Below are 22062 nucleotides of genomic sequence, written 5' to 3' on the forward strand. Positions count from 1 at the left end.
GATATTATCCAGACTGAGCTGTGCAATGTTCTGGAGACTGGGAAACAAAAGATACAGAGTTGTCCAGAACCAAGCAGAGCATTGTAGAGTTGGTGTTAAGGAAGCCTTAACAGGCGAATGAAGAAAACAATAACCAGAAGGTAAAGGAAACCATGATGTAGTAAAAAGTAACATAACAGACGCATAACCAGAAGTAAAGATGTGATAAAAGAAGCATCATCACCTCATATCCTGTCTTGTCGCAATCGCCACATGAACATGATTGATTCTTAAGCTCCTCTTGTTGAACAGGTAGATGTGTTAGGAAATTGCCATGTTGTCTATAGTGCCTCCTACACACCTTGCAGTACCACCTCTATATAACTGATTGGTTCAGTGGAAGTGGTCTCCAGCACCAGTTGCATGGTTGGCCTGGTTTATCATCTGGTGGCAATGTCTTGGTCTCCATGCTACCAAGCAGGATCTGGACTTGATCTGGAAAGTATCTAAGAATTGTTTGTATCAATTCATCATGGTCGTGCCGTTGAAGATCTCGGAACGCAGTCGCAGACTCGGGGACTTCGCCCGCCTGAGCAACAAGAGAGATGAAGGTTTTGGTGATCTCAGTGACCCATATAGCAAACCGCTCTCTATTTTCCGCCGTCATTACTATGTCAGCAGAAAGGTAGACAATGACTATAGGATGAAATAACCTCACCTGTGGTATGTATGCACATTTTGAACCTTTACCATTCTAAATGTAATTTGCACAAGCACCTCCGAAGAGGGCCCGCTTGTTCACGCTGGGAGGGGAGTACTTAAGGGAGATGACATGACGAAAGGTTCCTGCGTTTCCATTGCACTGATCACAGGGTCCATCACACTCCATCCCTCTCTGGTAGAGAATAACCGCGCTCTGGTGACTATTGTTCTTGATTGATTTGGGCGCGACATTACCAGACTTGTCAAAAGACCACTCTATGTCTGGCACGACGTCTAAGAGAGTGACGCACGATCGCTCGGTTCGAGTCAAGGAAAAAACTGCCTCTCATGAAGCAGCTGTCGTTCGTCGCACGCGTTGATGAGCAGCCGTCATAGGAGTCCTCAGATCGCTGCGTCTCGTGAAACGGAGAAGCCTTGTGCACACGTTGGTTGACGAAAAGGAACATGTTCAGTTTCCGTCAGGCTTGAAGAACCCAGGGTGGGTTGTATTATCCGCACCGAGCAATTTGAGTATTGCAAGAACAGGATCTCTGACCTTGGCTGGAAAAGCCCAGTCCTCGATGGTGGCAACGTCCAACTTGGAAAGCTTGAAGAACCAACTTTCAATACGCCGGAGCGCATTGTTCGCTTCCAGTGTGAAAACAGCATCTCTTGTGTATCGAGGCGCTTTAGCAAGAGTTGCTTGTAATGCGTAGGCTGGACGGCCCCATGGATACTTGCTGACATCCTCGTCGCTCACGATATCCTTGGTAGACAAGGACTTCAATTGGCAGGTGCAGTGTATGCGTAAGCTCGTATGACGGAAGATGATAGTTGTATTCCTGACTATGCTACTGTTGGTTAATAAACAACCCGCATGTGTACGATGGGTAGACATGACAGCGTGTCCCTGACAACAGTCGATGATACATCGACGGATCGTCGATATTCGCAGGATCAGATGCTTGGAAAGCGTGTCATTGCCTGTTTCATCTTCCAAATCCTCTTGAATCAACTCGTCATGGTCAGTAAGAAAACCAGAGAAATCCTCATTCTCTATCATGGTCGTAATTCCCCCCGTCTCGCATGCATCTATATCGATCTCATTGTTGAGGTTTTCGTTGGTAGACTCATCTTCGTTTCCAAACTTGGTGGATTCCCTGCCACCAACAGAGCTTGGCAATTGAGTAAATGCCTTGTTGTCGGTGCCGTGCATCAACGAAGACTTCTTGAATGCCCTTTCATCCAATGGTACCTTCTTATCATCTTGGTCCCATCCTATACACCATGGATTCGGCGAATCACGGCAAGTAGGACCGTCACTATTGAATACCAATTGAGCTTCATCGAAACCATTGTGTGTACCTCACTCTTCACCATTCCAGTCACGTTCCCTTTTGTAGCTCGGTTCAAGGGATTTATTGTAGCTCTCATCATCTGTCTCAGGGATGACGGCCAGAGCTATGACCTGCCAGGGCTTAAGTGTGGTCGCCGGCTGGTTCATGTTGCTGGGGATGACCAGCAAAGGATTGACCGGGTCGAGGGCCAGCTCCTGGCACGCAGCATCGTATGCCGGCGCCTCTGCCGAGAGGGACATGCGGGCTTGTGCCTCGCCCGGCCCACCAGGCGTTGTGGGGTTGACTTCCTCCGGTGCATCATCGTCGTTGGCCTCAGCAGCTACTCTGACCATCTCCTGCGCCTGCCCTGATGGTTGGCTTGATCAACAGGGTCCCCCATGTCTCGGCGGAGACATAGCATCTTTATGATGACTGGGAGGGCCCAGTATGCGTTCTGGGGGGCAAGATGCCCCCGCTGGAATAGGCTCACGAACGCCTTCGGCATCAGCAGTCGGTATGGTGGAGGGGTTGGGAGGTGCTGCATGTTCGCGTATTGTTTGTATTCTGCGAACCAGTCTGTATCATCCGCAGTGTCATCAATGATGTTGGACCGGCGAAGTCCCGAATACAGAATTGCAAGGTATCCGCAGAGGTCGAACGCCCAGTTGTACAGGGGTGTGGCGGTCAGAAACCACACGTGGAGTGCCTCTAGCCTAGCGACGGCCTGGTGCACCCTTGTCCGGACGGTTTTGGCTGCGTGGCCTTCGTCGCAGACCACGCGGCCAAACCATCCGGCCAGCTTTGTTTCAAACCGCTTGACTCGCTGTCTTCGACCAGAGCCAAAAGAGGGGGGCACATCCTCAGTGTCATCGTCGTTGCGCTCATGGGCTACCTGCAGCTCTGCCAGGTCCAAAATCGCCTGTTTGATAGGCAACATGAATGAATTGGTCATTTGAAGCCACAATGTGTTTGTCACTGTGTTGGAGTTTGTACTGCGAGGTTAGCTGAGACCGGAGCTATGAATGGCCCAACTTACCAAATTCCAGAGCTTTCCAGAGTCTTGCTGATTTGCTTCCATACAGCGGCCTCCAAGGCTTTAGGGGTGCGCTTGCAAACGATCTCTCCATGACAGTTCAATCTTGGGATAGTATCAGAAACATGTTTGATGGATTCAATCTATCATCAGTGTTTCCCATTTGTAGGGTTGATAAGGATGATGATGAGGAAGGGGGAGGTGGTATTATAAGTAGCTGGTAAGAGGGGTCCAACGAGGTAGGAATGAGCTTGAATTGGGCTGAGAGGTGAATGACTTTTCATCAGTCAAATTCACTGCTTGTTATGTAGTGAATTCCACATAGGAGCAGCCCATTGTTTAAAGTGAATGTCATTCTAACTAGGCTAAGTACCATGGGGTATACCCGCAAGTCATCCAAGTGGTATGTCTTCGCCAATTCTAAATGTAGTTCCCCAACCATACGAGTCTGGCCACCTGGATTGATACAGGTCAACACTCTAGGCCCTGTCTAGTGGGGTGCCAGTTTCTGGTTGTGATCTTTGTCAAGCTGGAACTCTCAGACTAGCACTACGTCCCGATTTCAGTCAGTAGTTCGTAGCTTGCTGTAACTACTTGGCTTTTTACTGCTATTTGCTATCGCCATGTCTTCAAGGGTAAGCTCTCTGGTTTCCCCACAAGCTAGGCATGATTATGATTCGTGGCTATTGTTGACTCGTCTCCTGCAATTTACGCTTATGTGCTAACCTCTTGCTCCTGCGTCGATATTCAGATGCCTGTCGACAGGCCACACATTGTGCATCTTCATCAAAGTAGTGGTCATCCCTGAAGAAGTCAGTCACCCTGAGAGGTCCACCTTCTGCGAATGGGATACTCACATTTCGAGCTCACATTCATGGGGAGCATCCTCTGCGCAACCATAGCACAAGGGGTGCCGATATGTACAATCATTCAGCACTCGTGTGATCTGATTCCACATGTCATACAGAGTAGAAGTAATCGTCGAATTGCCTCTTCCACCAGGCTGCTGGTCCTCCCTGCAAAGCGAAACACGTTTGATGAGAACAGGAGGTCCGTACTCGATCCTCTCAACCTCGACCCATCCCTCTCCATTGTCGATTTCCAAGTCTTCATCCCGCTGACAGTCCCACATATGCGTCTCCATCGCCGGGGTGACATCCTGATCGAAGCATACTATCCACAGTCCCTTTTCCTCAACATCATCCCAGCATCGACAATCCTCGGGTACGACGAGGATAAAACTGCGATATCGCCAGCCATGTCCGTAAGAATACTGATTCCAGAACCGCTCTGTACATGCCCAGCTCGGGACGATATGCGGCAAGGGTTGTTTCCCTCGTAGACTCCGTACGGCTTCCTCGGCACCCTCCTCGTTATCAGCCGAAGCCCTTGCCTCCCTATGCATCTCCTCCACGGCTTTATTTCTGTAAATCTTTTCAGCCCGGTGGTGCTCCATGCACTCTTCGATACTCCCCAGTGGAGAGTACACGTCTACACGGGGCCAGTAATCGTGTAGATTTCCACTGCCTGTAATACCATGGCTGCTGAGCAACTTGGAACCGATTTCCTCTGGAGGCTCTGTCAAAGCGGACAGAGTATACAGGTGAATGCTCAATTTGATGATGGTCGACGGGTTGGAGCATGAGTCGGGCGTTGCTCCGACCACGGTATAGCTGTTTCCACAATGGTCGAGGAAAACTGGCGACTTGTGGTTATATCGCCGTATAAATGCAACCTGCTTCGTTCGCGCCATTATACCTGAATTGGATGATGGACGGACTTCATTGAGGGAAAATGAAGGCTTGAAGCCTTTATTAGCTTATTCAATGGGACTGGAAGCTTATTTTAGTCATCCAATGAGAGCAAGAGTTGATCGGGCAGATCTAGGCAGCCGCTTACTTAATCCGTGGGTTTCCTGGAAGACAAAGATCAATGGAATGGGGTCATCATTCTGTTGAGCTCAGCAAGATCAGTCTGGAGTGTGTGGAATATGATGTGCAATAATCATGACTAGGGCTAGTATTATTGGCTGTCAATGAGCATTGAACTTGCAAATGCTCAGTTGTTCGGCTCATTCGATTTCTATGTGCAGAGTTGCAGGGGTAATGGAGGGCTTCAAATTGCTTATTTTGAATCACGCGGTATGGGCGGCTAAATCAAGCTTCGTCAGGAGTAAATTGCTTTATTGTCGCTGAATTCGGCATGGTCGTACCTATGTATATCTCAAGATGCTGAGAGAAGAGATTTTATTTTATTTGAAGGCGACAATCCGATAGTATGAGTCGTCAGGCAGTCAAGAACATGACTTGTTCAGCAAATTAAATATACGCAAGCCCATAGCTGATTGCGTCAGTGACTGATATGAATAGGAGTAGCTTCAAAGAAAATCTCTGCATGAATGTATATTAAATTGAATTGCCATCAGTCCAGTCAGGAGGGAGCCCTATCACACGTTTTATGCAACTGGCTCGATCAGCAAGCTTATATACCAGGCATAATGTGCCATCTGCAGATCTGGGCCAATACAGGGAGTGGCATCTATCTGGGCGAGTCTTCGGATTCATCTTTGCATCCGCCGTCCGGGTCGGTCGATATTGCTTGATGCTCGGCTACAATCCTTGAAATCAGTGTAGGCCGAATGTGGAAATGCCCGCGGTTCCTGCAGATGACGAATTCCGGCAGAGGTTGACCTTGAAGATCTGGATATAAGACAAGCATCCGAGAGGCATGATGACGAATCGTCGGCGGAAGTTTTCCGACAAAGCTTGGTATTCATGACTCTCCTCCCTCTGTTGTGTCGCAGCAGTTATGTCTTCAATATCTTCATTCTAACGTGGATATTGGCACAATCGGTCAACTCCGCATCGAACGGGTAGAGATACTGATCAGCACTGCCTCGGTTATCCCACCCGCAGAGGGTCAGGAACCAGAAACAATATCTTTCGGTGCGTGTTGATCACTGACAGATTGCTGCTGGTGCACGTGGACGCTAGAATGTGGATTCTGCACCATTACTATGATCGTACTCGCTCCGAGTGGCTTCGGCTACAATTCTTAGCAGGGCTTCTAACCTTGATTTTCTCCGTCGGAGTTCCACTCTTTTGCCTAGCAATGCCCCGTCACAATGCAGATTATGCAAACCGACGGCGTGATCATGTCTATCTCTGTGATTGATGGACATTATTCTACTCCTCTTCACATGCTCTGCATAATGTTGATCTGTAACTCCTTCAGGAGATATTTAAACAAGATGCCGGCCCGAATGTATCGAGCGGACTGCAGAAGCAAACTCTCCGACTGCAGTGGTCAATATGGTGAGAAATACTCCTGTGATCACGGCGCTGTCCGTTCTTGCGACTGGCGCATTGGCTGCCGTCGATTATCCTCCTATTCCCAGCGACTTGACGACTCCCTTCCAGCAGCGCCTGGCTGTCTATGGTCCTAACGGTATGACTTCTGTCCCCCCGCGACACGTGATCTAACGAACCCAGCTGTATCAATTGGATGGAACACATACGAAAAACTGGACCAGGGCTGCGTCCAGTATGGCACTTCCAGTAGTGCCCTGACCTCCAAGGCCTGCTCGTCTATTTCGACGACGTATGCCACCTCGCGCACGTACTCCAACGTGGTGGTGTTGACCGGCCTGACACCCGCCACCACCTACTACTACAAGATCGTCTCTGGCAACTCGACAGTCAACCACTTCCTCAGCCCTCGGACTCCTGGTGACACTACTCCATTCAGCATGGATGTCGTCATTGATCTTGGCGTGTACGGCGCGGACGGGTTCACCGTTTCTTCGAAAAAAATCAAAAAGTCCGACATCCCGTACATCCAACCCGCGCTCAACCACACCACCATCGGACGACTAGCCAGCACCATCGATGATTACGAGCTCGTAATTCATCCCGGAGACACGGCCTACGCCGATGACTGGTACCTTCGTCTCGATAATCTTCTGACTGGCAAGGATTCGTATCAGTCGATCCTGGAGCAGTTCTACAACCAGCTCGCCCCCATCGCCGGCCGCAAGCCCTACATGGCCAGCCCGGGAAACCACGAGGCAGACTGCACTGAGATCCCGTACACCTCCGGCCTCTGCCCAGAAGGCCAGCGCAACTTCACCGACTTCATGCACCGCTTCGCCAACACCATGCCCAGCGCCTTCGCCTCGTCCTCGTCCAGCACGACCGCGCAGTCCCTCGCCGCCAAGGCCAAATCCCTCTCCAACCCACCCTTCTGGTACTCCTTCGAATACGGCATGGCCCACATCGTCATGATCGACACGGAAACCGACTTCCCCGACGCCCCCGACGGGCCCGACGGCTCCGCCCACCTCGACGGCGGACCCTTCGGCGCCGCCAACCAACAGCTCGACTTCCTGGCCGCCGACCTCGCCAGCGTCGACCGCACCGTCACGCCCTGGGTCATCGTCGCCGGCCACAGACCCTGGTACACCACCGGCGGCAGCGGCTGCGACCCCTGCCAGGCGGCCTTCGAGGGCCTGCTGTACAAGTACGGCGTGGATCTGGGCGTGTTCGGCCACGTGCACAACTCGCAGCGGTTCCTGCCCGTTGTCAACGGCACCGCCGACGCAAACGGGATGACGGACCCCACGGCGCCGATGTACATCGTTGCCGGCGGGGCGGGGAACATCGAGGGGCTGAGCAGTGTGGGCACGAAGCCGAGCTACACTGCGTTTGCGTACGCGGATGACTACTCGTATGCGACGGTGCGGTTCCTCAACCGCACGAGTCTGCAGGTGGACTTTATCCGGTCGAATACCGGGGAGGTGCTGGATTCGAGTACGTTGTACAAGAGTCACACGACGCAGTTTGTGGTGCAGTAGGCAGTAGGCACTGCTTGGGATAGGATTGTGGCTCAAGAAATGAAGATAATGTATATACAAATGCGTTGCAGACATGCGTCTCTACCGAGATAATGTACATTGATGAGACCTGCTCAATCTCTGTAGGGAGGCCTTACCCCATGTCCGCCTCGAAATAGTCATTATGTCGTGGCGCGTAGTTGGCGCTGCTTGTGCTCCAGGCACGGTCGGTTATTGTCCACCTTCCAGGCAAGAAATATCGGGTTGTATCGCGGAGATAGCTGGTGGGTATGGCGTGGTCAGCGGTAACGGTGCGTAGGTAAGGGGTTTATTTGTCCAGATTCCAGCGACGCGCATCCTCCGCCTCGCGCGCGTCTTGCTTCTTGTTCCGGTAGAGGAGATAACAGCACACACAGATGGCAATCAGGACGAGTCTATTCGATCAGTGAGATGAGAACTACAAGAGTAAGAGAGAACGACGTACATCCCCACGATAATCCCCGGCACGCCTGTCTTGAGGAAGTCGCTGACCGGTTTCTCGCAAGCGGAGGAGTTGGGGTTACTCGCGTCGCAGTCTCTCCGTAATAAGATTGCCATTTCGTAGTTATAAGCACTGTGACGCTGTGGTGTGCTGGTGTGCTGGTGTGCTGTTGTGCTGTTGTGCTGCGCAGTGGTGTAGTGCAGATCGTCAAGATTGACAACTCGACCTGACAAACCGAGCAGAACCAGAAAGGCAGAAAAGGGGTCGAACGGGGTTTAAAACCAATGATAGGGCGCGACACGCAGGGTTCAGAGTGAAACCATCGTCACTCGAGGCGAGACATTCTGCTGGAAAAGACACCAATAAGGAGGGGCTGAAAACGCCGTTTGCAGCTCCCGTCCACATCGCGCCGCGCTAAATTTAGCCCCTGGACAACCAATAAATATCGTTACGGATTGTTGGCTCTTACTGCTCCTAGGAGTGCCTATCTACTCGAGTACAGACGAGACTTTTATTCGATCTCGATCATGTTTCATCACCACCATCACCGGCCACAGCTGCAACATCACCCCCCCCACCATCAAACAGCCCGCAAACACCTGCGCCCTCAGAAAATTCGCCTCGGATAAATCCACCAGCGCCCCCGCGATAGGCGTCCCCACCAGCGACCCAAACGAACTGATCCCCCACATCATCCCCATGCGCGTCCCCAGGTAATTCGGGTCAGGACACAGCGCCGGATGTCCGATGATCGCCGTCGGCGCGGTCACCAGCACCCCGCTGAGAAACCCCCAGTAGCACGCCCAGACGATGAACCCGGGGAGATTGGTCGCCGCGATCCAGGTGAACATGGCCAGTGCGGAGCCGGCGACGCCCAGGAGGAGGATGGCGATGGGGGGGATGTACGCGCTGAGGAGGTAGGGGACGACGCGGCCGAAGGCGGAGGCGCCGTTGATGATGGCGACCATGTAGAAGGAGAGGCTGCGGGTGGTGTGGAGCTGGGTGCGCGCGTAGGAGGGGACGTAGAAGAGCGGGATGTAGTAGGCGAGCATGACGCAGGTGAGGGAGGTCGAGAAGAGCATGAAGGGGAGGTCGGCGAAGGCGCGCCATTCGATCATGCTGCGGGCGCGCGTCTTCCTGCCTGGTTTCCGGCAGAGGATGAGGCAGGTGATGATTGCGAGGAATAGATTGATGAAGCCGATGCTGCGGACTGTCCAGGGGAACCCAATGCGCGGTTGCAGTTGGCGAAACATGATGGGGAAGACGACGCTGCCGACGCTCGAGCCGATGGCCGCGCAGCCGATTGCGATGGGCCGTTTCGTGGTAAAGTTGGACGAGATGACCACCATCGCGGGGATATAGGCGATGCCACCGCCGATACCGACACAGAAGCCTTGAGCCATGATGATCTGCAAGAGGGTCGCCAGAGGGTTAAGTTGGATGGTCAGGAAAGTGGACGAGCAGACGTACCTGGTAGTACTGCGTCGCCAGACTGGTCATCATGATCCCAATGACCACCAGAGTCATTCCAACGGTGATCAGAACCCGCAGATATCCTGAATCAACCAGCGGACCAGTCACGACGCCAACCATGACGATCAATGTCGCCTGCACACTGCCTACCCAGGAAATGGACGATGGCGACTGCGATGTCAGAAGTACCGTCTGATAGTACTCTTGGAATGCGCCATACGAAGCAAGCAGTCCCCTATTCCATCAGCCTTGAGGCGCATTTGTGACAGGTAGACTTACCATGAATTTACAAACACACAGAACCCAGCGAGTACACTGAGCCACGCTTGTAATCCCCCATTTGGAACCGGTTTTACTGGCTCTGCACCCTCAACAGCATCTTGTCCTGTTTGTGCCGGGACGGCTTCATCCTGTTCCAGTGATGGAGTATCCGTTTTTTCGGTCGTCCCCATGCCCGCTTGTCCAAAAGACTCCCTTTTCAGGTTTCATGATGACTCCAACTGCGAATCTGGGGAACGAGCTTATAAATACTGAACGGAGTAATCCCCAACTCCCCGCAGTGGAGTCTGGAGTCTGCCGTTTTCCCGTGGGGTAATGGTTCCATGACTAATGAGGACGCGCCGGCTCAAAGGACGGCATTTAGGATATCTGGCGGGTATTAATCAGATGATCGTATGTAATTCTAGAAGCTACAAGTATAGCAGGATGATCAAGAATGCTGCGATGAGAATCTCACTATGCAGTGTAGTTGTGACAGCGGCACAATTGCATTTCTTAGGAATATCCGAGAGAAAATCTCCTCCGTCACTATCCGCATGGAACCGGCCTTGTCTGCGCTAAATAACCAACACCTGCTTGCTATACCCGGATATCGTCTAGAGTCTTGTCTTCGTGTCCGCCAGTATACGTCCTGTCTGTAGCGATTTAGGAGGGGTTGGTACGCGGCCCTTGGAGTCTCAAACCGTTTATGCCCTTTCCATAAAACCCACCTCCTGTGTCCACCACGTCCAAGAAATGCTGTTCCAGTGGGAAGAGCACAAGCCATGTCCAGCTGTCAAGAACAACTGATCGACAACGAGAAGAATGTGGAGAAAGAAGTAGAGGGTCGTCATCCCCAAGCCGTGAAATAAGCTTCAGCCTCTTGGTACATTGGTTTGCGAGTGTCAGTAACATGGCCAAGCGACGGTTGCATTGAAGGTCTTTGTAGGTCCAGACGGACACGAATCTACGAAAGAGGGGACTGGAGAGTCAGTTATAGAAGATGTCGAGGATGATGAACGTGGTATCATCGTGGGAGGCTTGACATGGTGGTTGAGCTGATACTGTTCTTTCATCAGACCTGTGCCGTATTTTGTTTGGTTTAGGTAGAGCCGTATACTTTCGATCTGCTGCCTAGTACTTTTATGCATTTATTGTAATCTGTATTGAAAGAAACTGGAACCTTTCGTCTAATCAAGCTAATTCATGTCTAATCGTGGCTGTAGATGGAAGTTCCGACAGCGTCTTCGACTGGAGTTCCGTCGGTCCTGAGTGCCTGACATATATTTCTGCCGATGGCTGAGTGTGATTCGTTCTCCGATCCTGATGCCGTCGCAGGATAAAAAAGTATATACCAGCTCCTATGGCGAGGGCTCCCAGAGGGACACCAATTCCAATACCAATCTTTGCACCTTCTGTGAGTCCAGTTGGGCCGGAATGGTCCATCGAACTAGCTGAGGACGATGTTGAGGTTGATGTCTGGGACACACTTGTCGACTTGGGAAGGTCGGATCTCTCCCAGATGAGTGGAATGCCATCGGCATAAACGGTCAGTGGAGTCGACAGTGTACTCGTGGCTATAATACCAGAGGCTGCAAGCGTGACTGTTTCGCTTGCCGGGAGGACACCGCTGCATTGATGCCCTTCGGCGTAGAAGCCCATGCTCCTGGTCAAGTAAGCATACATTCTAGGTCAGCTATGGGTCACTCACGAAGGGCAACAAATAACTCCACTGGTGCTATTTGTTATATCAATCCCGTTCCATGATCCGGATAATTGACCCGCCGTGGCCCATCCACTGGGGCAGTACAGTCCCGGAGAATCTATATTTGACAGTCTATAAGTTCATCAATGCATTCCCTGTGAAAGGCAAAGTTGACGTACACCAGTATGTCCCCCAATATGTTGGAGAAATAAGCAACGACGATGGCATGGTGCCAGTCGGATAGCACGATTGGCCTGGTCCATCGAACCAGTGTCCGTAATACGTTGTTGTTTGCGGTGTTCCATTCACCTCGTAGACGACTGTAGATAGAGTCTGCAGGCATGGAGTCGGAGGAGTAAAAGTGGTGGTTAGTGGCCCTCGGTTGAAGTAGCTCGTTATGTTGACCAATGTAGTCATTTCGAGGGTTTTTAGTCTCACAAAGTCTGCAACACCTTGACATTGACAGAGGAGGCAAGAGACAGAACAGCGTCCGTTTCGAAGCAATAGCGACAGATTGGATTTAGAGATATATCCATTACTCCTCGAGTTCGCACTGCGGGGATCTGACAATATACATAAATAGCGCCATGACGGGCCAACATGGGCGCTTAGATATCCCACATATTTCGGATAGCCATTGATTGGGCGATTATGCAGCTCACGGTTCTCCTAATTCTCAATGATGATCAATCAGAGATAATAAGAGGTCATAAGCTATGTAAGGCCTCCCATGGTGATGACGACGCTCTGGTAAAGGACATATTTTGCCTGCAGACAATGCATCGCAGGCTTGAGAAAAAGAGAACAGATATTCTTATGACACCGAACAACAAGCTTAACTTTAGAGACAACCGACATACTTGCAAGCGACTATTCTGCAAAATGAGGATGAGATGATCCACTCAGATGGAGAATTGGTACCTCGTATTCATACCACGTGATCGACGACTGAGGATTGTGGCGATGCTGGGATGGAATCATCCATTTACCCTTCTCACACCTAGAGCAACAATATGGCTACCATTCTGGTTATCAGCTCCAAGTCTGTCGATATCCGTTCGTGGCAGAGCGTGTTCCGTCTACCGCCTCCTGACCGACCCCAGTCACCACCATATCATGCTCGACGACCGCATAAGAAGTCGCGAACCGGGTGCGTCACCTGTAAGCGGCGCAGAGTAAAAGTAAGAAGCAACCGCAGAGTACACAATGTGTATCTCACAATTCCGGTACACAGTGCGATGAAACTCGGCCCTTTTGCAGGCGATGCGAGAAGCTGGGTGTTTCTTGTAGCTATGGCGCCTTCCCCCAAAGTCAGGACCTTCAAGAGATGAAAAAACCGGATGGCGCCGCATTCTCTCTATCGCTAAAGGATATCGAATTAAAGGTCAACCAGGCTTTGGCGACGGACTCTGGCTGTCTCGAGATTGGCGCCCTCAAAGACAGCAACCTCGCTCAGCCGATGACCGTTGTAGCCTTTCAGCATTTCATGAACTATTCAACCGACACCATTGGCCATCCTTCCATACGGCACGTCATGAAGAGCGATATGATTCAAGTGGCGTTTGGAGTGAGGCCCTTATATACCAGAAACACTTTGCAAGCAGTACTGATGTGTTTAGAGTCCCCATCTAATGTACACAATCCTAGGCGTCGGCAGCCTCCACCTCAGCCGGATCCGTCCACAGAATCAAACCTGGCGACTTGCAGAAACCTACTTTTGGCAGCAAGCCATCCAGACATATCAAGCCGCGCTTTCATCTAAGATCTCCCCACAAACTGTCGACGGCCTGCTGTCGACCTGCATGTTCATGGGCATCACATCCCTCTGTCCCGATCGCTTTGAGCCTACCGACTCCTGGGTTCTGTCGAACGCACCCGGAGCAATGAACTGGCTTTGCCTGCAGAGCGGCCTGCGCATCATCATCAAACTCGCGGCGCCGCACATGCAGTCCAGCATCTGGGCATCGGCATTTCAGCAAACTCACCAGGAAGAGGTACAGTTGTACGACGAGGGTGTTACCCAAGGCCGTGATGGGCTTGATCCTGACCTGGCCGATTTGTGTGGGATTGATGACTCGACCACGGCATTAACGAATCCGTACTATGAGCCTCTCAGAATTCTGGCTGCTATATTCGTTTTGGAACACAACATGAAGAATGCTTCTCAATGCGCGACTTTCATGGGCCGACTCGAGAATAATTTTCTTACACTGCTGAGGGAGAGGGACCCGCCTGCACTGTTGATACTGGCGCAGTGGATGGGCCTCATGTGTACACTGTCCGAATGGCAGCCCTGGGTAGAGGGAAGGATTCGGGGCGAATGCAAGGCTATCTGCATGTATCTAGAGCACAGCACCGGCCCCCGGGTTCTGAGGCTTCTTCGCTTCCCGGCGAGCGCCTGTGGATATCACTTGGCATATGTTTAGTATGACCCTATACCTCAACTTATCGCTTTCAGACCTTATTCCTTCACTGCGATATCAAGAACCTCAGCCAACGAATCCACCGCATAATCCGCCTTGAACGCTTCGCATTCCTCCTTGTCGCCCTGCCCAAACCGACACCAACATACCCTCGCCCCGATATTGCGCGCATACTTGAGATCCGTAATCGTATCGCCAACCATAAGCACCTTGGCCGCGTCCAGCTCGAACCCCTCCCCGTATAACGTCTTCAACCTCGGCACCAGCACCTCCGTGAAACTCGACGGGTCCGGCTTCCTCTTCGACCCCGGCGTCCGATCTCCGATGATGAGCGTCTCGGGGACGAACTCCAATACCCCCGTTCGCTCCAACGCCGCCTTGATCGCGGGGACCGCCTTGTTGCTCACGATCGCGATGGGGATCCGTCGCGACTGAAGCCCCGCTAGAAGTTCTCGCAGACCCGGGAACGGGCTGGTGAATTTCTCCTCGTGCGTCGCGTAGAGGGAGCGGTAGGTCGTGACCCATGTTTCCTCGTCGAAGGTTGCGGGGTCTGGGTGGAGGGCAAGGAAGGTCTCTGGGAGGCCGGCGCCGGTGGACATCAGCCGGCGGGCTTTGGAGCGGGGGATTTCGTGGGTGGGGAGGAGAGTGGTGAAGGTTAGGGTTGCTGCATGTTGGATTGCTTCGCGGGTGTCGAAGATTGTGCCGTCGAAGTCGAAGATGACCAGGTCTGTCATTGTAGTCTCAGTATCTTTGTTGAACAGAACGGAAATGATGCTCCTGTAGAATGAGTAGGTCACTAATTTGGGGATAATGTGACTGTGAGTCATGAATGTGGGCCGTTTGTTGATTTAAATTCTCAGGGGCCGAGGCTATTTAAAGATAGTGGATCCTATATCGGCATTTCCCGATACAGACAGGAGATCATGTCCATGATATTTTGTTACTCTAGCCCAGGCCCGTCAGCAGCTTATGGATATGATGTCAACTGCACTCAAACCACTCGGCTAAAAAGGTGTCCAGACAACCATTTCTAGCTAGTAGAAATAGTAGATGATTGATGATGATCGAACTAAGCCTACTGTGTATAGGACATTTAGGGCACTGGCCACAGTTCGGGATTGGGCCCCCCTGCGGGCAACTCCCGCTCTTCAGGGGTTGCCAGACGCCCGGGCACCCAAGCGTAGTCGGTGATGAAGTAAACGATGTACAGATGGCCAATGTCGAGAATCTATACAGTGAGCCGTGTTAGATGAGATGCTTAGAGGAAGAGGGTGACAGAGAATAAACAATAGTCTCAGGGAACTGACCGAATGCGCAGACTAACCAAATGAAAATCGATACTTCCTGCACAGGTCTCGCCTTCGGATGTCCATGCCATGGACGGAGGATTTCACACGCAATATCTTGCGTCCAAGATACTGTTTGGTTCAGTTAGCATGGTGCCCATATGAAAGGCATCAATGTTGCCATTGTGTCATCCGCTATGTAGGCCTCCATATCCTCGTTGATCTTGGTGAGATCGTCTTCTGATACGGGGTTGACAATTTGCGGGTGGGTTTCGAGTAGATAGTGAGAAGCTTGATTTCCCATGCCCATTTGTCCTTACGCCACTAGCGCATCTCATTCTGAAACGTTTCCTACTGTGTTGTGTAGGACGCAAGGTATGCCGCAATCCCCCTCTGAGGCTGATTAGGATCCATGAAATCCTAAGTGATCGACCTTCGGGATCGTCGTCTGCATCTAGGGGTCTGTATGTCAATCGGTGAGAGAGATGAGCATCCAGGCATATTGTAGCGACAATGGAGTGCAAGGCAGGAAGGTGGGAGTCAGACCCTTCTTGGACTAGACGACACAGTCGCTTGCTCTAGTATATGGTTGGCCGGAGTGTGTAGGGTTGAATGATTGTGACATCTGGAGACAGCAGAGTTTGAATCGAGGCGATTAGTATGTTTGATTATTAGTGGGTAGGAGTAGCGAGTGGGTCATGATGTGTATAGCTTCATGTTTCATACAAACGGGAAGGAGTATATCCAACCCCAGTTGCCAACACTGAATCAATAGCTGCTGGTATTTTCAGGTGTCCTGAGTCTTGCATAGTGACAAAGTGTATATGTATCAGGCTTGAATTCGCCTCAATACCAGCGTGATCCGCCATAGCTATGAGCATAACAGGCACAGATACTAGTATAAGGTGGGGAAGAGTGGCTGGTTTCCATGTGAAGCTGAAGAATACCAGGTTTTGGGGAGGACTAAGTCTCCATTTTATATCGTAATTGCGGATAATTCGGGAAGAATGCAGAAAGAAGTGAATGTCTCTTTCTTTGCAAGGGCAAATCCCTCTTCTTCCAGGTGGATCTATTGCTTAATAGTGTGGAGCACTGGCCTTTGTCACATCAGACTTGAATATAATGCTCCTTCAGCATCACATGGGTCACCTGAGAAGTAGCTTTGTAACTACTCTTAGTCTTGACTACGATTGAATGTTTCCCTTGTCCTGTCCGCCCCAGGCAGACATAGCATATTGAGATGCAATGAATGTCTGACTGTCTGGAGCAATGAATCTGTCGCCACAATGTTGCACATCCTAGAGGTACCATTTCTGGTTAATAAAGTCTGGAGAGGGCAGAAGTTCATTGCTATTTTCGAGCAAAATGTTCCTGATGGTTGTCTCGTCTTACTATCATAGATAGTTCTCAAGCTGGTGTGCCTGAGGGGATGAAAAGCCGTTTTCCCTACACAGTTGATGACTTCGGAGTCAAGCTTGAAAGACAAGTTTAATTCCTATTATCGTATAAAGCTAGCATCTATGGGTGTGAGACGGTATGTATAGATCCACCCACAATACCTGAATACATCGCGGCACCTCAAGCTCGTCAGCGAATGCTCAACAATCCATTAGTTATATGAACTACCACATTCAGATAGAAAGGTTCCCTATATCGCAGCAGAAGCTTTGAAGCTTAAGCTGAGTCAAGTATATTGGGTTAATACGATGCTTTCAGAACATAAGTCCGCGCAGCTGGAACTGAAGTGTACACTAATAGGATATAGCATATGAACAACACTCTGGCAAAGGCAAGGCAATCAAGGGAACGGGGAATAGAAATGGGAAGCTCACAAGATCCAATAAGAACGGCTATGAGTTCGAGCGGCCTATGCAGTCAAATAAGAGGAGTTCCAACGGAAGCGAAGCTGTTCCCCGGTTCTCGCGTCCCAGAGCTCTGGTTGGAGCCGCCTGGAGGTATGCGCCGTTCACATGGGCTTGCCAGAGTGACAGAAACATTTCTCTGTGTTCTAGAGTACTGAACATATAGATGACCTTCATAATCATAGACCCGTGCGGATCTGCCCATGTAGACAGTGACGTGGGGTCTGCACGAGTGTAGCAGCGTCCTCCACGAATCCGTGTTCTCGTCGTTCTATCTATGATTGATTGATCTATTCCTATCAGGCCATGGCACTTTATAGGCAGAAGCAATGACAATGTCAGCTTAGTTTCCAATCGGATGGTGTACCGCTTCGTTCTATATCCTGGCCCCAATTTAGTTTGTGGTCCCATGTCGATTATCCCTACGACATTGCCCCGCCTCTCCACTTCTTGCTGATCAACTTTTTGTCGCCAGTGTATGTGGTTTCTACTGTGGAAGACAAATGGGAGGTCGTGGATACGTACTTAAACCTCTGGCTTTCCTAATCTCAAGGAGATCCATGTCTAATACACTCAACGAGTCAGGACATCCAGCGCCCACAATGTCAGATGACTCAGATCAGGGAGACTACGCGCCTGAATCTCCCGTCTTGTCCCAGTCGGAGGAAGAATATGACGACCGGCCACTGAATGGGTTGCGCATCGAGAAGGCACCATTTGGACTGGAGAAAATCTGGGATTACGAGCCTGGTGGCCATCATGTTGTTCATCTTGGGGATCACCTAGGTCGAGAAGGCGAATATCGGGTTATTCACAAGCTAGGTAGCGGGGGGTTCGCCAATGTGTGGTTGTGTCAAGTCCTGCGCAATGAAATACCCCAATATGTGGCTCTTAAGGTTCTTATGGCGGATTATTCCAAAGACGACTGCCCGGAGCTTCGCGTGGAACGGCTTCGAGAAGTCGGATTGGAAAATCACATCTGCCTTCCGTTTGATCAATTTCGGATTGAAGGGCCAAAGGGGTCACACCTCTGCTTTGTTTATCCAGTGGCTGGACCGCGGGTCTCTCTCATAGCCCAGCAATTCGAAGACCCAGACAGAAGTTTGCGGAAAATAGCTCGACAAGCTACGGAAGCCATGGCCGCATTGCATAGTCATGGCATATGCCATGGAGGTCAGTTTCCAGCACGCATCGCCCTCCAGGATGATCAGACTTCACGCCGTCGAACATTCTCCTAAAGGTCGTGGGCCTTGACGGATTGCCAGAGGATGAAGTACTCAAAATCCTGGGAGACCCCGTCAAGGTAGAAGTTTTCACTGAATCAGGGGAGACTCCCTCCGACCCTACCGCACCCAAATATCTCGTCCGTCCGGCTAATTTTCGCAACGTTCCGCTGCCGTACATCGTAGATCAGATCCTTGTGATCGACTTTGGGGAGGCTTACGATGTCACAAACCCACCAGAGGAGCTTGGTATCCCCGAGAGTTATCGGCCTCCCGAACTCCTCTTAGAGAATACACCGGGAGCTGGATGTGACCTTTGGGCACTCGGCTGCACCCTCTTCGAGATACGAACGGGTAGAAAACTCTTCGACATGTTCGATGACGATATTGATAGCCACCTCTTCTACATGGTTACGATGCTTGGTGCATTGCCAGAACCATGGTGGTCTACTGCTTGGAAGCGCAGGAAGGAGTTTTTCAAAGATGAACCGGACTCCCTCGGCCGAGCGGTCATGGTTGACGCACTGTCCAAGAGACAATCGGACAGACTGTCTGAGCGCCGTTCAATAGAGTGGGCTCTACGACGAGGGTTGCATTATCGTGACTTAGGGCCAGGGGAAGAGTTTCGCAGAGAGATACCCCCCGAAGAGGTTGAGCAATTAGCGGGTCTGTTGAAGAAGATTCTACAGTATGAGCCTAGCCACCGGTTGACTGCGGCAGAAGCGCTAGAACATGAATGGTTTCGTATGTGATGGGACTGAAGTCATAGAAGCGCTGCATGTTTATAGAGTTACGAAGTTGTTTCCTTAGGATTCGGTTATTCTCGTACCACAGTTTGATGGCGATTATACATTTGCATGAGCTGTCAATGGCTTCCGAGAATGTCATTGTGCTAATATCGATGGTTGATGCTAAAAGATCGTGCGGATTGCGACATTCTCCCTCGTGGTAGACCCCTCATGCTACCATCACCCCCTGCAATCATGCAATTCACCTAGGCAAACGGGGTTTCTTGTTATTTGTGGAGTCTTTAGAAGATATGCCAAGTGAATGTTCTCAGCACTCCGTAAACTGATATCACTTCGACTGATAATGCAGCACTCAGGCGCATTGTCAAGGGCTACCAAGAGACCAACATACATTGGGCGGAGTCTCAAGAGGAATAGTCTCAAGTTTTACAGTTTCGAGGACAGTCTACATAATAGTCTAGATGCTCTACCGATATCAGGTCGTACAGCATCACGTCATTGTGCCAGGTGATGAGCACCCTATTATGTTACATCTCATCAAGGGATAAATAGTCCGACCTCCTACTTCAATGATAGCCTGCATAGCACACCTCTGATCTGTCTTCTGATCCTCAATCCATCTACAATGGGGTTCCAACCCAAGTCCGAGCAAAATGATCGATCTGATGCTTCGAGCTTCAGCAGTGGCGACCTACACTACACTGCTCAAGCCGGTGCCAACTCATCTCTGCCGACCTACCAAGAGGCCAGCGGTGCGCCGATTGAAGTCAATTCACCGCTGGGATACTCGGTCGGTTGGATTACAGTCATCTTCCTCAACCTCAGCAAGATGATCGGAACCGGTGTCTTTTCCACCCGTATGTCTTCCGTCTCTTGTGATTCAATACCTGGAGTTGACTGGCGCAGCGTCAACTGTCCTCAAAGGCGCCGGGTCCGTTGGCCTGGCGCTGTTCTACTGGGTCATTGGATTCTTCATGGCCGGTAGCTCACTGGCAGTCTATCTGGAGTTTTCCTCGTATTTCCCCAGTCGGTCCGGATCAGAGGTGGTTTACCTCGAACAGGCGTATCCGCGGCCAAAGTATTTTCTGCCGACTGTCTTTGCAATGCAATCAGTTTTGTTCTCGTTTAGCAGTAGTAACGCGATTGGTATGTGATAAAGTGACGAATACGGTGTATATCTGACCGATTAGTCCTCGCGCAGTATCTTTTCCGACTGGCGGAGGCGCAGTCCACCCCGTGGAAGCTCAAGGGTGTCGCTGTGGCTTCGTACAGCGTTGCAGTACTAGGTGAGATATCGCATAGCGTCGATGTAAGGATACTAACGATGTAGTCCTGGCTTTCAACACAAAGTGGTCGCTGCGTTTCGCCAATGCAATCGGTTTCGTCAAACTCGTCACCTTAGTCTTGTATGTCTGGCATTCCATGGAAACTCAGAAACTCACACGGTTTAGTATCGCTATTACCGGCCTAGTTGTCCTTGGGGGCCACACCAAGATCGAAGATCCCAAGGCCAACTTTCGCGACGCCTTTGCAGGTAGCTCCTCGGCCTCGGTGTATGGAGCCACGAACGCACTGGTCAAGGTAGCCTTCTCGTACGCGGGATTCGAGAACGCATTCAACGTGGTGAACGAAGTCAAGGTATGTCTATGCTTTGGGCTTCAGCTATTGAGACTCATTACCAGCAGAATCCAGTCAAAACACTACGGTGGAGCGCTCCGCTCTCCCTCCTGCTAGTAGCAACCCTGTACATGCTCGCCAACATCGCCTATTTCTCCGCAGCGACAAAAGAAGAGATCCTGGGCTCAAAGGTCGTGGCGGCGAGTATCTTCTTCCAGAAGGTCTTCGGGACGAGCAGTGCGTCAAGAGCCCTGAACTTTTTGATCTGTCTCAGCGCATTCGGGAATCTGCTTGCGGTTCTCATCGGGCAGTCCCGTCTACTCAGAGAATGTGGAAGGTAAGTGTACATGGCATGACTTGAACTTCGCTGACAAGACCAGACAAGGAGTCCTTCCATTCACCGAGTTCTGGACCTCGACTCGTCCGTTCGGAACACCACTTGGCCCCTACGCGCTGAAATGGGCCCTGACCGTCCTCATGATCCTTGCCCCGCCGGCCGGTGACGCCTTCAATTTCGGTTCGTTCCCTCTCTGACAGGTGAAGTCTGACTGACGTTGGCAGTCGTGGATCTGGGCGTCTACCCCGGCAACGCATTCGCCTTATTCCTCGCCATTGGGCTATTGCTGACCCGTCGTCACCGCAAACAGCACAATATTCCGTCCTCTGGGTACAAGGCTTGGGACGTGGTGGTCGGGTTCTCCGTCCTCTCCAATCTGTACATGCTTGTTGCGCCGTGGTATCCGCCAACGACGGGGGCCAATGGAGGGGATGTGAGTTTCTGGTATGCGACGTACTGTGCGGTGGGCTTGGGAATGTAAGTTCTGCCTGTTTCTACCGAGTGAAGATGCTGATGATATAGTATTGGGATCTGTGGGGTGTATTACTACATTTACATCAAGTTGTTGCCGCGGCTGGGCGGATATGCGTTCCGGCAGATTATCCTGCAGATGGAGGATGGGGCGACGGCGCACAAGTTGGTCAAGGTTCCTAAAGATCAATTGAAGGCTTGGGACGCCGAGCACGATGCTACGGGGAGAGAGCGAGTCAGGGAGTCTGAGGCTATTAGTACGGCCGTCAATGTCAAGCATGAAATTGGCATATAG

General features: G+C 51.1%; 7 protein-coding genes across 7 annotated transcripts; 4 read left to right on the forward strand and 3 right to left on the reverse strand.

Annotated features, from left to right (window-relative positions):
• Nucleotides 1–1150: 1150 nt before the first annotated feature.
• Nucleotides 1151–4804, reverse strand: CDV56_108085 (uncharacterized protein; the record flags this gene model as incomplete). The annotated part of the gene is made up of 6 exons (XM_026761704.1): nucleotides 1151–2003; nucleotides 2052–2380; nucleotides 2452–3010; nucleotides 3055–3156; nucleotides 3778–3855; nucleotides 3909–4804. The coding sequence occupies 6 exons, from the start codon at nucleotides 4802–4804 to the stop codon at nucleotides 1151–1153; spliced, it is 2817 nt and encodes a 938-aa protein (XP_026618586.1).
• A 1558-nt stretch (nucleotides 4805–6362) lies between these two features.
• Nucleotides 6363–7903, forward strand: CDV56_108240 (purple acid phosphatase family protein; the record flags this gene model as incomplete). The annotated part of the gene is made up of 2 exons (XM_026761859.1): nucleotides 6363–6498; nucleotides 6543–7903. 2 exons carry the CDS (start codon nucleotides 6363–6365, stop codon nucleotides 7901–7903), a joined length of 1497 nt encoding a protein of 498 aa, XP_026618587.1.
• A 307-nt stretch (nucleotides 7904–8210) lies between these two features.
• On the reverse strand, nucleotides 8211–10288 carry CDV56_108287 (putative MFS monocarboxylate transporter; the record flags this gene model as incomplete). The annotated part of the gene is made up of 5 exons (XM_026761906.1): nucleotides 8211–8316; nucleotides 8367–8589; nucleotides 9043–9772; nucleotides 9834–10071; nucleotides 10116–10288. The coding sequence occupies 5 exons, from the start codon at nucleotides 10286–10288 to the stop codon at nucleotides 8211–8213; spliced, it is 1470 nt and encodes a 489-aa protein (XP_026618588.1).
• A 2524-nt stretch (nucleotides 10289–12812) lies between these two features.
• Nucleotides 12813–14225, forward strand: CDV56_108404 (uncharacterized protein; the record flags this gene model as incomplete). The annotated part of the gene is made up of 3 exons (XM_026762023.1): nucleotides 12813–12949; nucleotides 13060–13366; nucleotides 13419–14225. 3 exons carry the CDS (start codon nucleotides 12813–12815, stop codon nucleotides 14223–14225), a joined length of 1251 nt encoding a protein of 416 aa, XP_026618589.1.
• Nucleotides 14226–14260: 35 nt separating this feature from the next.
• Nucleotides 14261–14956, reverse strand: CDV56_108444 (HAD family hydrolase; the record flags this gene model as incomplete). Its single annotated transcript, XM_026762063.1, has 1 exon — nucleotides 14261–14956. The coding sequence occupies one exon, from the start codon at nucleotides 14954–14956 to the stop codon at nucleotides 14261–14263; it is 696 nt and encodes a 231-aa protein (XP_026618590.1).
• A 3016-nt stretch (nucleotides 14957–17972) lies between these two features.
• CDV56_108543 (putative protein kinase) lies at nucleotides 17973–19345 on the forward strand (the record flags this gene model as incomplete). The annotated part of the gene is made up of 2 exons (XM_026762162.1): nucleotides 17973–18543; nucleotides 18582–19345. The coding sequence occupies 2 exons, from the start codon at nucleotides 17973–17975 to the stop codon at nucleotides 19343–19345; spliced, it is 1335 nt and encodes a 444-aa protein (XP_026618591.1).
• Nucleotides 19346–19967: 622 nt separating this feature from the next.
• CDV56_108588 (high affinity methionine permease) lies at nucleotides 19968–22062 on the forward strand (the record flags this gene model as incomplete). Its single annotated transcript, XM_026762207.1, has 9 exons — nucleotides 19968–20199; nucleotides 20249–20488; nucleotides 20533–20628; nucleotides 20673–20748; nucleotides 20794–20980; nucleotides 21028–21296; nucleotides 21340–21476; nucleotides 21521–21773; nucleotides 21819–22062. 9 exons carry the CDS (start codon nucleotides 19968–19970, stop codon nucleotides 22060–22062), a joined length of 1734 nt encoding a protein of 577 aa, XP_026618592.1.

The sequence above is a fragment of the Aspergillus thermomutatus genome, assembly GCF_002237265.1.
Source record: "Aspergillus thermomutatus strain HMR AF 39 chromosome Unknown NODE_6, whole genome shotgun sequence".
Lineage (NCBI taxonomy): Eukaryota > Fungi > Ascomycota > Eurotiomycetes > Eurotiales > Aspergillaceae > Aspergillus > Aspergillus thermomutatus.